General features: G+C 40.4%; 1 protein-coding gene across 6 annotated transcripts in view; it reads right to left on the bottom strand.

The window, feature by feature from the left end:
* SEL1L3 (SEL1L family member 3) overlaps positions 1–12794 on the bottom strand; it is a 165595-nt gene that overhangs the window by 129287 nt on the left and 23514 nt on the right. For 5 of the 6 annotated variants that reach the window (XR_009210535.1, XM_032135992.2, XM_032135994.2 and 2 more), the window contains exons 3-6: positions 8397–8523; positions 6653–6774; positions 6199–6314; positions 3315–3373 (exon numbers count right to left, since the gene is read on the bottom strand). Coding sequence is in view for 5 of the 6 variants with exons in the window: in XM_032135992.2 (XP_031991883.1) it covers positions 3315–3373; positions 6199–6314; positions 6653–6774; positions 8397–8523 (424 nt within the window). In the remaining variant the exon portion in view is untranslated. The remainder of the gene's footprint in view (positions 1–3314; positions 3374–6198; positions 6315–6652; positions 6775–8396; positions 8524–12794) is intronic. The other variant, XM_032135996.2, reaches the window with a different exon arrangement.

Below are 12794 nucleotides of genomic sequence, written 5' to 3'. Positions count from 1 at the left end.
CACCACCACGCCCAGCTAATTTTTGTATTTTTAGTAGAGTCGGGGTTTCACCATGTTGCCCAGCCTGGTCTCAAACTCCGGGACTTAAATGATCCGCCTGCCTCAGCCTCCCAAAGTGCTGGGATTACAGGCATGAGCCACTGTGCCAGGCCGGAGTACTGTCAGTTTTACGAAGAAATTGTTTCAATGCTTCAATTGGGATGTAGAGTTGGTGTGTACCCCAAAATCAGTCTTGATCCCTTGATCCTTCTATGTTTATGCTGATTATGTCTTTACTTAAAATTTTAATATTTTGTTCATCATAGATTCTCTGCATTCATTTTGATTTTTAAAAACATCATATTAATATGTTACTTACCATGATTACTGCTGAGATAAATTTTGTGCCCCCTCCTCCCATCAAATTCATATGTCAAAGTCCAAATCTCCAGCACCTCAGATTGTGACCTTATTTGGAAATAGGGTCATCGCAGACATAAGTAGTTAAATTGAGGTGATACTGGAGTAGGGTGAGCCCCTAACCCAATATGACTGACATCTTTATAAAAAAGGGAAATTTGGACACAGACACACCCATGGGGAGGATACCATGTCAAGACTGAAGTGATACTTGCCACAAGCCAAGGAGCTACCAGAAGCCAGGAGAGACCGGGAGCAAATCTGTCCCTCGCACCTTCACAGGGAGCACAGCCCTGCCAGCCCTATGATCCTGGACCTCTGCCCTCTAAAACTGAGATAATACATTTTTGTTGTTTAAGCCACTTTGTTTTGGCACTTGGTTCTGGCAGCCACAGGAAACGAATGCAATCCCTGAGCTTTCTGGCACCCCCTAAAGTTTTAGGCTCACTTGCCTCACCCTGGCCCCAGCCCTGGATCATTCTGTGGCCACTCTGTCTCTCATTCATTCATATCAGCCTCTAGATCTCTGGGATTGAAGAGGAAAGGAAACTCTTCCAAAGAAAATGAAAAGGAGCCTATGAAATTCAACCAGTTGTCGAAATTGTCCTGGAGCTGGACGTGGGTTTCAGGGGAGAGAGGGGAAGCTCTTATTTTAAACTTCATGTCCTGAAACAAAAACCTTTAATTTCTGGCCAGAGCCTACTTCACAGAACATGGAGATCTGATCTCCAAAGCAGACTCAGATCATCTGTTTCTCCAAAGACAGCTCCCAGGCTTCACTGTCCTTGAACTTTTCAGAGACGATCCCCTAGCCACCTGTTATATAACAACACTCCTATGTGTTGAATGCCTCTGGCTGATCTGAATCTACCTGGGTGCTCTTGAAGACACGTGCTGTCTCCCTAGGCCTCAGCTGCTATGTTTCAATGCAGCTATTAAGCCACCCGCACCCTCTCTTTGCAGGCTAATAACACTTCTTTAGCCTTTCTATAAAACTGTAATCCTTTAATCCAGCCATGAAAATAAGAACTGTTCAAGGTGCCCAGAGCCTAAAAGAAATCAGTAGGACTTAAATGAAAACAGGAATTTTTTCTTTTCTTTTTTTTTTTTTTAGTTTTTTAATGCAGATTCTGATTTAGAAGCTCTGGAGCAAAGCCCAAGATTCTGCATTTCTTTTTTTATCTTTTCTTTCTTTCTTTTTTTTTTTGTTAAGATAGAGTATCACTGTCACCTAGGTAGGAGTGCTGTGGTGGGATCTTGGCTTACTGCAACCTCCACTTCTCAGGTTCAAGCAATTCTTGTGCCTCAGCCTTAAGTAGCTGGGATTACAGGTGCGCACCACCATGACCGGCTAATTTTTTTATTTTTAGTAGAGACGGGGGTTTCCCTATGTTGGCCAGGCTGGTCTCGAACTCCTTGCCTCATGTGATTCACCCACCTTGGCTCCTGAAGTGCTGGGATTACAGGTGTGGACCACCTGTAAAATGCCGGGCCAGGAGTTTGTTTGTTTGTTTGTTTGTTTGTTTGTTTTAAGCAGCATATATGGCCCTCTATTTCTGTCTCTGCACCTCTTTGCTTCCCTTTGTTTAATAATCAGCACCCAAGAGAATTTGGGTTGTGTGGGATCCTGCATATCCCCAGCCTGTTTGGAGAGGCAGCATTCTGCCTGCTGCAGTGAAATAACAGACTCAAGGAATAAACCACTCCTCATCCCAGACAAAGTGCCTAAAAGTCCTAATGCATTTTTTAAAATTATACATGCAAAATTGGTAATTTTTATTTCTGATCTTTACACTTATTTTTTTATTTAAAGATAGAGCCTTGCTCTGTCACCAGGCTGGAGTGCAGTGGCGCCATCTCAGCTCACTGCAACCTCTGCCTCCCGGGTTCAAGCCATTCTCATGCCTCAGCCACCTGAGTAGCTGGGGTTACAGGCATGCGCCATCACGCTAGGCTAATTTTTGTATTTTTAGTGGAGATGGAGCTTTGCCATGTTGCCCAGGCTGGTCTCAAACTCATAGCCTTAAGTAATCCACCTGCCTTGGCCTCCCAAAGTGCTGGGATTACAGGCATGAGCCAACACCCCTGGCCTACATTTGTTCTTAAGCCTTCAATTTCAGATGTTCTTCGACATATGATGGGATTACATCCTAATAAACTCATTGTAAGTTGAAGGTATCGTTAGTACAAAATGCATTTATTACCCCAATAAACCCATTGTAAAGTCAAAAAATTGCAAAGCAAATCATCATTGGGTCAGGGACCACCTATATACATATATTATCTAGCTATTGCAAGGTATCCTGCATTCCTAATGAAGGTTGTCCCATGGTTCTGACACTATAAAACCCACTATTATACGTGGATGTAGAAGTAAATTAAAAAATTATGAAACACAGGCAGGAAACTCAGTTCTTAGTTTCTGTAACTCTTGTAGAGAATGGTTATATAAAGATGAAAAGTGACACCAATATCAATAGTTGCATACATTTCAAATCCAGATTATAAACATAAATATGAAGACTGTCTGCTTTTATGTCTTATATGAGGCCAAAGTTACCAACCACTCCCAATAAGCAACACTAATACTTTGATTTATTTTTCAGAATCCTTCATAGAAGATAATTTTCAAAGAAAATGAATTATAAAGTGCCATGAAAGGAAGAATTTACAATGAGATCTGGAAAGAGGACTAGTTTTTCTTGCTTAGAAAAAAAGGTTGTGGGGGAAACAGAAAGAGTTTGTGCATGGTAGGAAAAAAAAGTACAAAGGCTAGCTACAGGGCAGAGAATAATCCATGCTTGGAAAAGCTGAATGAGGAGATGTGGAATAACATTAGGGCTGAGGGCTAAAGTATGAAGATTCCTTAACCCGCATGCAGGCAAATTTTGAATAAAAAGAAAAATCGCACTTACCTAATGGTCTGATTGTGGTAGCTTTTCAAATCCTGTCCAATGCTAGTGGTTACTACTATCTATGATGGGAGGGATACACAAGAATCAGTTACGCCTCATCACCCTACATTACCTATACAGTCCTTTGTGTAAATTACTCATAATATGTGTTGGAGAGTCTTTTACCTGATCAGTTTCTGCAAAAATAAAATTAACAGTTTACTAGCCCTGTGCATATTTTAAGATTTCATACATTTAACTTCCCCAAATGTGACGTGATGTGGTTAAAAATATCTACAATGCAGTTTCCACCAAGTTTCAGATACTTCCAAACTCCAAGCCAAAGTCTCATTCGATGTATTTGTCCATAAAAGCTCGTTGTGTAGAAAGACAAGGAAATATGTATGACACTACAAGGAGTGTTTAAAATCTTGCTCTGATTCCATCAGAGCCTTAGGGGGAAAACAAGATTGGTGTTGTATGTTCTTCACGCACTGCTGTTCCCACCTTCCTTTCCCTAAGCACTGGGAATCATCATTCTCATGTTAACAGGGACACTATTTTTTGTCATGAATGCTGTTAGCTGTCTCTTATGGGCTCTTCTCATGTCTTGGACTCCAACATAAGCCTCTGGACTCAAGGTGCCACTTACATTCTGCTAGTGCCACCACAGAGTAACTGTTAGGGCGCGTCTCAAAGATGTGACTACGACACTTGGTCTATGAAAGACAAACTAACCCACCAGAAACCAACCCAATTCAGCCATACAACATGTTGGTTCAGAAAAGAAAATGACTCATGCCAGTTGTTTGCCTAAAGCAACCATTTAGGTCACTTATACATTCAGTCAAGGCAGACTATGGTAGTCCCATCACAGAGGTGGATTTTGGGTGGGAAGCATTATGTGTTGTTTGGGACCTATGTATATTAGACCAGATAGAATAGAAAGAAGGACAAATGGGCTAAAGTCTACACACACCAAAAAAAATGTTTTGCTCCCACTTAACTGGTCTTTCTAATTCTCTCCTGCTTTACTCAACTATGTACTCTGCCACTAAACTTATCTCCTCCATTAAAGGACTACTTTTAATCTTCTGCTCAAAAATCTTCTATGGTGCTTTGCAAGTTGATGTCTAAATTCCCTGATATCCAAGATTCTCTGCAATCTACTCCTAAATACATATTTTTCCCTTCTATTAGCTTTCTATAGTCTACAAATTTCTATTCCAGTCAAACTAGTTTGTCTGCTAACCCCCAATAACATGCTGAAATACCCTCTTCTCCCTTCTCCATCTAAATCCTGTCCAACCAGAGAAATCTTTTCATGACACCTTCCCTAAGCATCCCAGCATAAAATGCCATCTCCTTTCTAGGAACCAATACAAATCATCTGGCAATTAATTATTTTTAAATTATTATTATTATTATTATTGTTATTATTATTATTGAGACAGAGTCTCACTCTGTTGCCCATGCTGGAGTGCAGTGGCGCCATCTTGACTCACTGCAACCTCCGTCTCCTGGATTCAAACGAGTCTCCTGCTTCAGCCTCCCAAGTAGCTGGGATTGTAGGTACGCACACCACGCCCAGTTACTTTTTGTTATTTTTATTAGAGATGGGGTTTCACCATGTTGGCCAGGCTGGTCTCCTGATCTCAGGTGACCCATCCTCAGCCTCCCAAAGTGCTGGGATTATAGGCGTGAGCCACCGCACCCAGCTATCATCTGGCAACTAAGCTCGCTTTATGACAGTCCTTTACCTGCTTAATGTTACTTCCATAAATAGTCTACAAGCAACTCGAGCATAGTGCCTTGCATACAGTAGGTGCAAAATAAGATCTGTGAATCTGCACTGATGATTTGATACTTGTCTCAGGGACAACAGCACTGAGCTGACCTTCTCCATAGGAGAAAGCATCAACCAAGCTATTATGGCCATCATAATTCTCACAGAGATAGGAAGCTAAAATGTGGACCACCGCTATGTCACCGAACATTTTTAAGTAAACAAACACACATACCAAGAATCCCAGCTAACATTTTACAGACTCTTCTCAGGAAAGCAGCAAGGACTGATCTGATTTCTTTCTTTTCTCTTACAGAAAAAGGAAATGTGATCAACCTAAACACCAAGGGAAGACAGTGCATCATCTCATCCACAAGACAAACAAAATGTCTCTTCCGGTTTTGTTACAGGAAAAATCACAGATCAATAAGAAAAGCTGATGAGAAAACACAGCAACCAGAAAAAGGTGGCAAACCTGCACTGTGTATATTGAGAAATAGAACTGTCTTCAATTAGAACAACAGATTTGTCATAATCCATAAAATTCATGTTATGAGCGTTTGAAGCAGTTATGTACAATGTTTTATACTACAGAGTAGATAAAGACCCTCCATCCCACCTGAATTATCACTTATGTGTGTTGGTTATTATGATCTGTTTAATGCCAAACATAAGCAATTGCTTCACTTGCCAAAAGCAGTCAAATCATTTCTTGGCTGAACTAACCAATCCATTTCCTTAAAAAAAAAAAGTTGTAGATCTGATAACACTATATAAACACGGCCAATATTGTTTTAACATTTATCTCCACAAAGCCTATCTCCCCAGGAGAAAAGGACTGAATTGCTCTGATCACTATGGCTATAGAGCTGCCTGTATGCTTTATTCATTCACCCTACAGTCAAAAGCAGCACTTTAAAAGTTAATTAAATGGGATGGGATTCTTATGATTTAAACTTCCATCTATAAAAGTTTGATTTAGTAAGTGTGCAGTTGTAATGAGTCTATCATTTACCACAAATTTGCTTTTGCAGATTTTGTTGCTCCCTGGCTTTATGGCAATGCTTAACTTTAAGCGAAATGCTCGTATGTCATGTGATGAAGCGTGCATACAGATACCTGGCCTCCGTTAAAAGAGATATCCAGTCGAAACCACTCCGTCAAAGGTATGATGAATTTAGTTTTTACAGCAAGGTCTTCCCCTTTGACAAGATGCATCTGAATATGCAAATAGCCTAAAAGGAAAATTCGAGCACATGAAAATGACCAAAAAATATCTAAGAGTGAATGAAATAGCTAGGCCTTTTCAACAATTGTCCTAAGAAGCTACAAGACTTCACAAAAACAAAGCAAAACCCAAACGTGCATTTATAAATACATTTCTTTGTAAATAAGACATTGGGTTTAAGCTTCTGGGAAAAGAAGTTAAATTTGAAGCCCACATTTGGAAGCCATTGCTCTTGCTGGGCTGCCATGTTGACAGTACCTTCCTTATTCTAGACAGACATACCTGTCATTAGGCAGAGCATTAAAAAATTACAATATCATTTTAAAGGTTCTGTTTTATACTCACCCTCTTCCGTAAGAAATACAGAAGGTGTGCCGTACATCTCATTAGAGTCAACAAAGTACAGAATCCCACAGAGGTTGGCCTTGCAATAATGGAGTAAATAAAGCCACAATGAAACAGTAAACCTATAAGAGTGAGGGGGAAAAGAATTCTGCAGATTGATATCATCCAAGAACAGGTAATTATGGTTAACAATGACCAAGTAAATTGCTTTCTTTCCAATGAAGGGATGAATTTGCCTTCGCGTTCATCATGGGAGATCAGCTTGCAAAGCTTGATTTTTGAAACTAAGGAGGTAGTTAAAGTAACTGCAAAAGACAGCAGTTAAGCTTCATTGTACAAAACTAGCAGACTTTCTACCTTGCACCAAAAACTGTGTTTCTCTGCCTCTTTGAGAATCTCACATGCCTGCTATTTGAATTCTTGATTAAGGCTTACAAAGTCAGACATAGATAAAAAAATCTGGATTTTAATAAGAGGTGATTTGATAAGAAGCTATTTTAATTTCTATGATTAAAAGAAAAAACATTATTAGAGCCTTTTGAGCAGTTTTGTTCCTTTCACAGATAAAAGCCATAAGGTAGAAAAATGTAATCATCTACAAATGGCATCACTATGTGATAATAGGGACACATATATGCTATTTTCATGCTAAGATTAGGTTATTCAGTATCACGGTCCTGGCTGACCAATATGGAACAATTAATCTAATTATCCCATTCCTGGACTGGGGCTATTTTAGTCGAAAAAAATATTGTACATCTGTGACTTGTGGAGTGAGGATAAAATACCAGTAGCCAACTTGACCAGGACACATTTAGCCAAGATATGTGATCCATCAATAATTCAGAAAAGACTTGCTGAACATCCCTTGATACCGCACACAATGCTACTGACCAGTAGTTCAAAGATGAGGAAGTGGGAATGACTGCACTTTGTATGTGAAACATGGATCAAGGTCAAAATGAATGCATTGATTTCTCTTCATTTACCCCAGTAACCAATTTACAGTTTGGGTTAAAGTGACAGTGGCCCCAGGTTCTTTGCAGATACACACAAGTCATTTTTGGTCTTTATAATCTGGCCTCAAAATCAGCGGTATGATATGCAAACAGATGGTGCCACACAGCTCCCTCCTGACCCACCCAGCTGAGCAAGCTCGTGAAGATAAGTTATTACAAGGAAGCTTAGCAAGAACATACGCTCGGTAAAGTGACTCAAGATCTTTCTACAGCCAGTAGCATGGGAAGAATTAAATCACTCTGCTAAATCCATCTGGTCTGAGGTGAATCAGGAACCATTTTCAGCATCTTCAATTCAGCAGAAGGAAAAAAAATACATATATCTGAGTCTTGCTGAAATCAATGGAAGAGATCAGAAGTTGTGAGATTTCAAACAGCTCGTCCAATCTTCCACGACAGAAAGGCAAAGCCAAGGCTGCAATCTGTGTTGGCTTTGGCTGGCTGCACCTGAGACCTTGTAGGGCCTCAGGCTTCAACACCTTGCTGTCTACTCGTGTCATGTAAGGAGGCTAAGGCAAATTGAGGATTGTTAAATGCAAGAATAATTCAAGACTCATTTGAGGTTTTCAGGTCCACCAATTCTGTCTAAGCCACGGGGATCTCAACATTTTTGCAAAACACCTTACCAAGGTGTGTCCCCCTAAGGAGTTCTTCCACTAGCCTGCCCTGGTTCTCAAATAAAACAAGCACCGCCCGACCAGCTCCCTTCTGCTACCCATCCTTACACTGGGTAATCCATCCTCTGGCGTCGAGTGGCCTCCAGCTCTCGGTTCCGAAACCTCGGGAACTTCTTGACAATGCCTGTGTTTTCTCCACTGGAGGCATAAGGAAAGCCAAGCAGGGCAACCACATCTGCAAACAGCAAAATGGCTCCCTTTCAATTATATCCAGAAAAACATTCCTTCCCAAACCACACTCATCCTGAAAGCCTCTGCTGAGCTCCAGTCAAACATTTAAGTGAGATGCCCTAAAAATATTAGCAAACATCTGTTGAATATGTGCCAAGCACCATGCTAAGCACTTTACAGAGACCATGTCAATTACTTTTCATAACAACTCTGTGAAGTAGATTCTATTATTAGTCCCATTCTACAGATGAAAAGCCCGAGGCTAAGTTTGCAAAGTTAATAAGTGATAGAACCACAATTCAGGTTCTGAACTCAGGCTTCTGTGTTCATAATCATTTCACATCCTGCCCTCTGAATGCTAAGAAAAGCATCTGAATTTGTGTTATAACAGTAGGTTAACACTTCTGTAGTTCTCACTATGGTCCTGACATTTCTGTAAACGTGCTACATAAATTTGTTCATTTCATTTTCATTATTATCCCCAGTCTACAGATGAGAAAACAGAGGCATGGTTGCCAAAATAGTAACTAATATTTAGTGTACACTGGCAATATGCTAAGCACAATTCAGGGATAATCTCACTTCATTTCACAAAAAAACTATGAAATAGGTTCTTTTATTATCCCCATTTAACAGATTAAAAACTGAGCATCAGAGAGGGTTAAATAAGAGATGGAGCTGGAAGTCAAACTCAGGCTCTTTGGTTTCAGAATCCATACTCTTAAAATTGCAGTTTTTTTTTTCTTCTGTGCAAACTTTCCACAGTAAATTCAACATACTACCCTACATGAAAATTACTAACCATGCACCTTAACATTGGAAAGTCTTCCATTTTATTTCACAAACATGAAAGAATTCTTCTCTATAGCTCTAAAAAGCATAGGGATGTTCATAACAAATCTTAAAGGGAGAACTGAGTTATTTCATCTATACTTAATACCTATCACTTTCAAAAACCGTAAGTATGAATTTTTGGTTTTCCATATTATCCCCAACTAAAGAAAAGAGAATCCACTTAACTCAACCTAGGAATAAGAATACTTTTCTTGGCGGGGCAGGGTGGCTCACACCTGTAATTCGAGCACTTTGGGAGGCCAAAGTGGGCGGATCACTTGAGGTCAGGAGTTCGAGACCAGCCTGGCCAATATGGTGAAACCCCATCTCTACCAAAAATACAGAAAAAAAATTAGCCAGGCATGGTAGTGTGTGCCTGTAATCCCAGCGACTGGGGAGGCTGAGGCAAGAGAATTGCTCGAAGCCAGGAGGCAGAGGTTGCTGTGAGCTGCAATGGCACCACTGTACTCCAAACTGGGCGACAGAGCAAGACTCCGTCTCAAAAAAAAAGGATACTTTTCTTCTGCTTAAAGTGCTCCTTAGTTTAGACATTCATGATTAAATGGTGGAAACAGTCTATTTTCCTGGGCCTCTTGGAGAGAGAAGAGTTGATTTATGTGCAATTCATCAAATACCAATATTGGCACAAATTATGGGGGCTTCAGCCTAGGATGCTGGACATCCCAGCTGTCATTTCCCAAAGGAAATAAAAAGTTTTTTTATAGAGAGAGGTACCTCTGGGTTTACTACAGTTTGGAAATCATAAGAGCAGTTTTTCGAATCTCAGGCCCTTGTGTATATATTTAATAGAATTAAATAAGCCAATTTCTCCCCAGTAGCCACAAATCTACATGCTTTGTTACAAGTAGAGATGCATTTGGAAATCCAAAAGAGTGGAGTTATCAGTTTCAACAGAAGCACTTAAAACCCTTTGTTTTTTCAATTTGAGCTCAATTTGGGCCCACTGGACTTGCTGGTCTATTACGGGGGTGGTGAGAGGGGTGAGAAATGGAAGTACTGCAAAGGTTTTCTTTGGAATCTGAAGGAAAAATTCACCAAGGAAGTTGACATCACCTCAACTTTGGTTTGGCTTCCCCTATGTTGAGTGGAGCAGAAGAGACCAGATGGCCACGTTAGACCCCTAGGAAGCCTTCTGCTGGTGATGGCTGTTGAGTGATCTAGTGTACAGTGGAAACATTTGTCAAAACAAATGGGATTCAATTCTGCCCAACCTGACTCCAATTAAAAAAAGCTTCATAAAGGAGGTTTCTAAAGTGGAAAGAGTTAAAAGTGAATGACAACGAGCTCTCCCCTGTCCAAAGACCAAAATAAAGCAGGTCAAACGGGAGAACTTGCCGCAACAGATTATGAAGGAAAAAGCTCAGACCCAAAGATCTAAAATAATTTTACAAGAACACATACCATTTGTACCCAACAAAACCAAAGTACTGGTAGTTTTCTTTCAAATCTGTAGCTTCACTATGTGTATAATTTGGATTCCTAGTGCAGTTTGCCCTCAGTATAATACTGTCTTTCGATTACAATTAGAGGTAATGAACAAGAATGAATTTTGGAGCAGGAGAAGACTTTAAAATTCATCTGAATAACATATAGGATATGTTATTTATCATGATTAAATGGTGGAAACAGTCTATTTTCCTGGGCCTCTTGGAGAGAGAAGAGTTGATTTATGTGCAATTCATCAAATATCAATATTGGCACAAATTATGGGGGCTTCAGCCTAGGATGCTGGACATCCCAGCTGTCATTTCCCAAAGGAAATAAAAAGTTTCATAAATAACATATAGGATATGTTATTTATCCTATATGTTATTTATCAGGATAACATATAGCTCTATTGTCTAATTACTGATTATGGCTGCGTGCAATGCTATAATTGACTAGTGATGTCTTGTCACGGACAGTGGAATGGGGAGCAACAGTACCATTGCCATCCACCACTAAATAATTTACAGGTAGGAAAACTTAGGTCCAAAGAGGTTTACTGCCTTGCCTCTAGAATGTACTCATTAAAGCAGGGGCCTTACTTATTCACTATTCCATCCCCAGAACCTAGAACAGTGCACAGTACTTGATAAAGACCCCATAAATATTTGATGAATGAATGAATGTAGGTGTGGCCAATTCAGGATTTGAACCTGTCTCCCTTCCTCCTAGTACTGTCCACAATTCTGTAATGTGCACTACACTTGTAAGCCAAAGAATGACCTTTCTTCTTTCAAATCCTTTCCCCAAATTCATTTCTTTAGCTTATTTTGCATGAAGAGCTTAGGTTAAACAAACAAAAAAAGACATCATTAAGACATAAACATAGAATGCCAGGAAAACAGTTGATGTTAGGAATCCTTTGCTGTTTTGCTTGTATTATTTCCTCAAATTTTAGAGCAAGAAGAGGCAACAGATACTATATGGTGCAAACCCCTTCATTTGGAGACAAGAAAAGTGTGGGGGTCTTATTGAAGATTTCATAGCTAGTAAGAAGCCCTAATGTGACTCAAACCTGGCCTCCCCACTGCAAACCAATGGGCTTTTCTTCTCACAAGTCCTCCCAGAGAGAACCTCGGCTGATATTCAGTGGGCATGACCTGTGCGGATATACTGGTTGCTAAAACACTGAAATATTTCTATTTTGGTTTGATAATTGATGTCACCTTGAACCTTCAAGGCCCCACCACCCACCCTGGCCCCTCCTTCAAGTTAGAGCCTGGCCCAGCAGCGGCCTCTGGAGCCGGCTTCAGCACTAAGGCTAGTATCCACTGGAGTTCACCGAGGCCCCCATCCCTCACTGGTTGTTAAATATTTTAAATCTCATCCCTGGGTCAGGTGGGGTTAAGGGACGATTATGTAGCCCATTCTCTAGTTCAGCTGAGTGATCAGAACCCTGACACAGATCCCTTGCTCGGAAAAAGGTAACAGTTCCACATAACAAAGGTAACACTTCCACGTAACAAAACCCCACTCCAGATGTGCTTCAAACACACAGCAATGAAGCCACTGAGATCATCAGCGCACACTCAGAGAAGCTGAAGATGGTCTCAATGCAAGGAATCACAATGACTACAAGTCTGTAAGCAAAATCTGCGGGGAAAGAAGCGAAGATTTCTCAACCTGGAGAAATAAAGCCAGAGCACAGGCAGCTCAATAATGCTTTCCAAACACAGGACATTCAAAAGCCAGTGGCCAATAAGGTGTTTCATTTTCTTTAAAGCCAAAGCCTGAGAATAAAAACTCGATTTTCTACCAGATATGATTTAGGTCAGAACTTCCGCCAGAAAGGATACTAGGCAGTGAAGCAGGTTCCTAAGGAAGTCTGTGGAACATTCGATGGCAGGAATCTTAAGAATAAAACCAGTTCTACTCCTAGTAATTTATCCTCCAAACATGCTTATGAGTGTGCTCAGAGATACATGTACAAGGATG

This window comes from Hylobates moloch, unplaced genomic scaffold (genome assembly GCF_009828535.3).
Source record: "Hylobates moloch isolate HMO894 unplaced genomic scaffold, HMol_V3 SCAFFOLD_17, whole genome shotgun sequence".
NCBI lineage: Eukaryota > Metazoa > Chordata > Mammalia > Primates > Hylobatidae > Hylobates > Hylobates moloch.
Note: the sequence above shows the minus strand (reverse complement) of the source record. Positions and strands in the feature narration are given on the sequence as shown.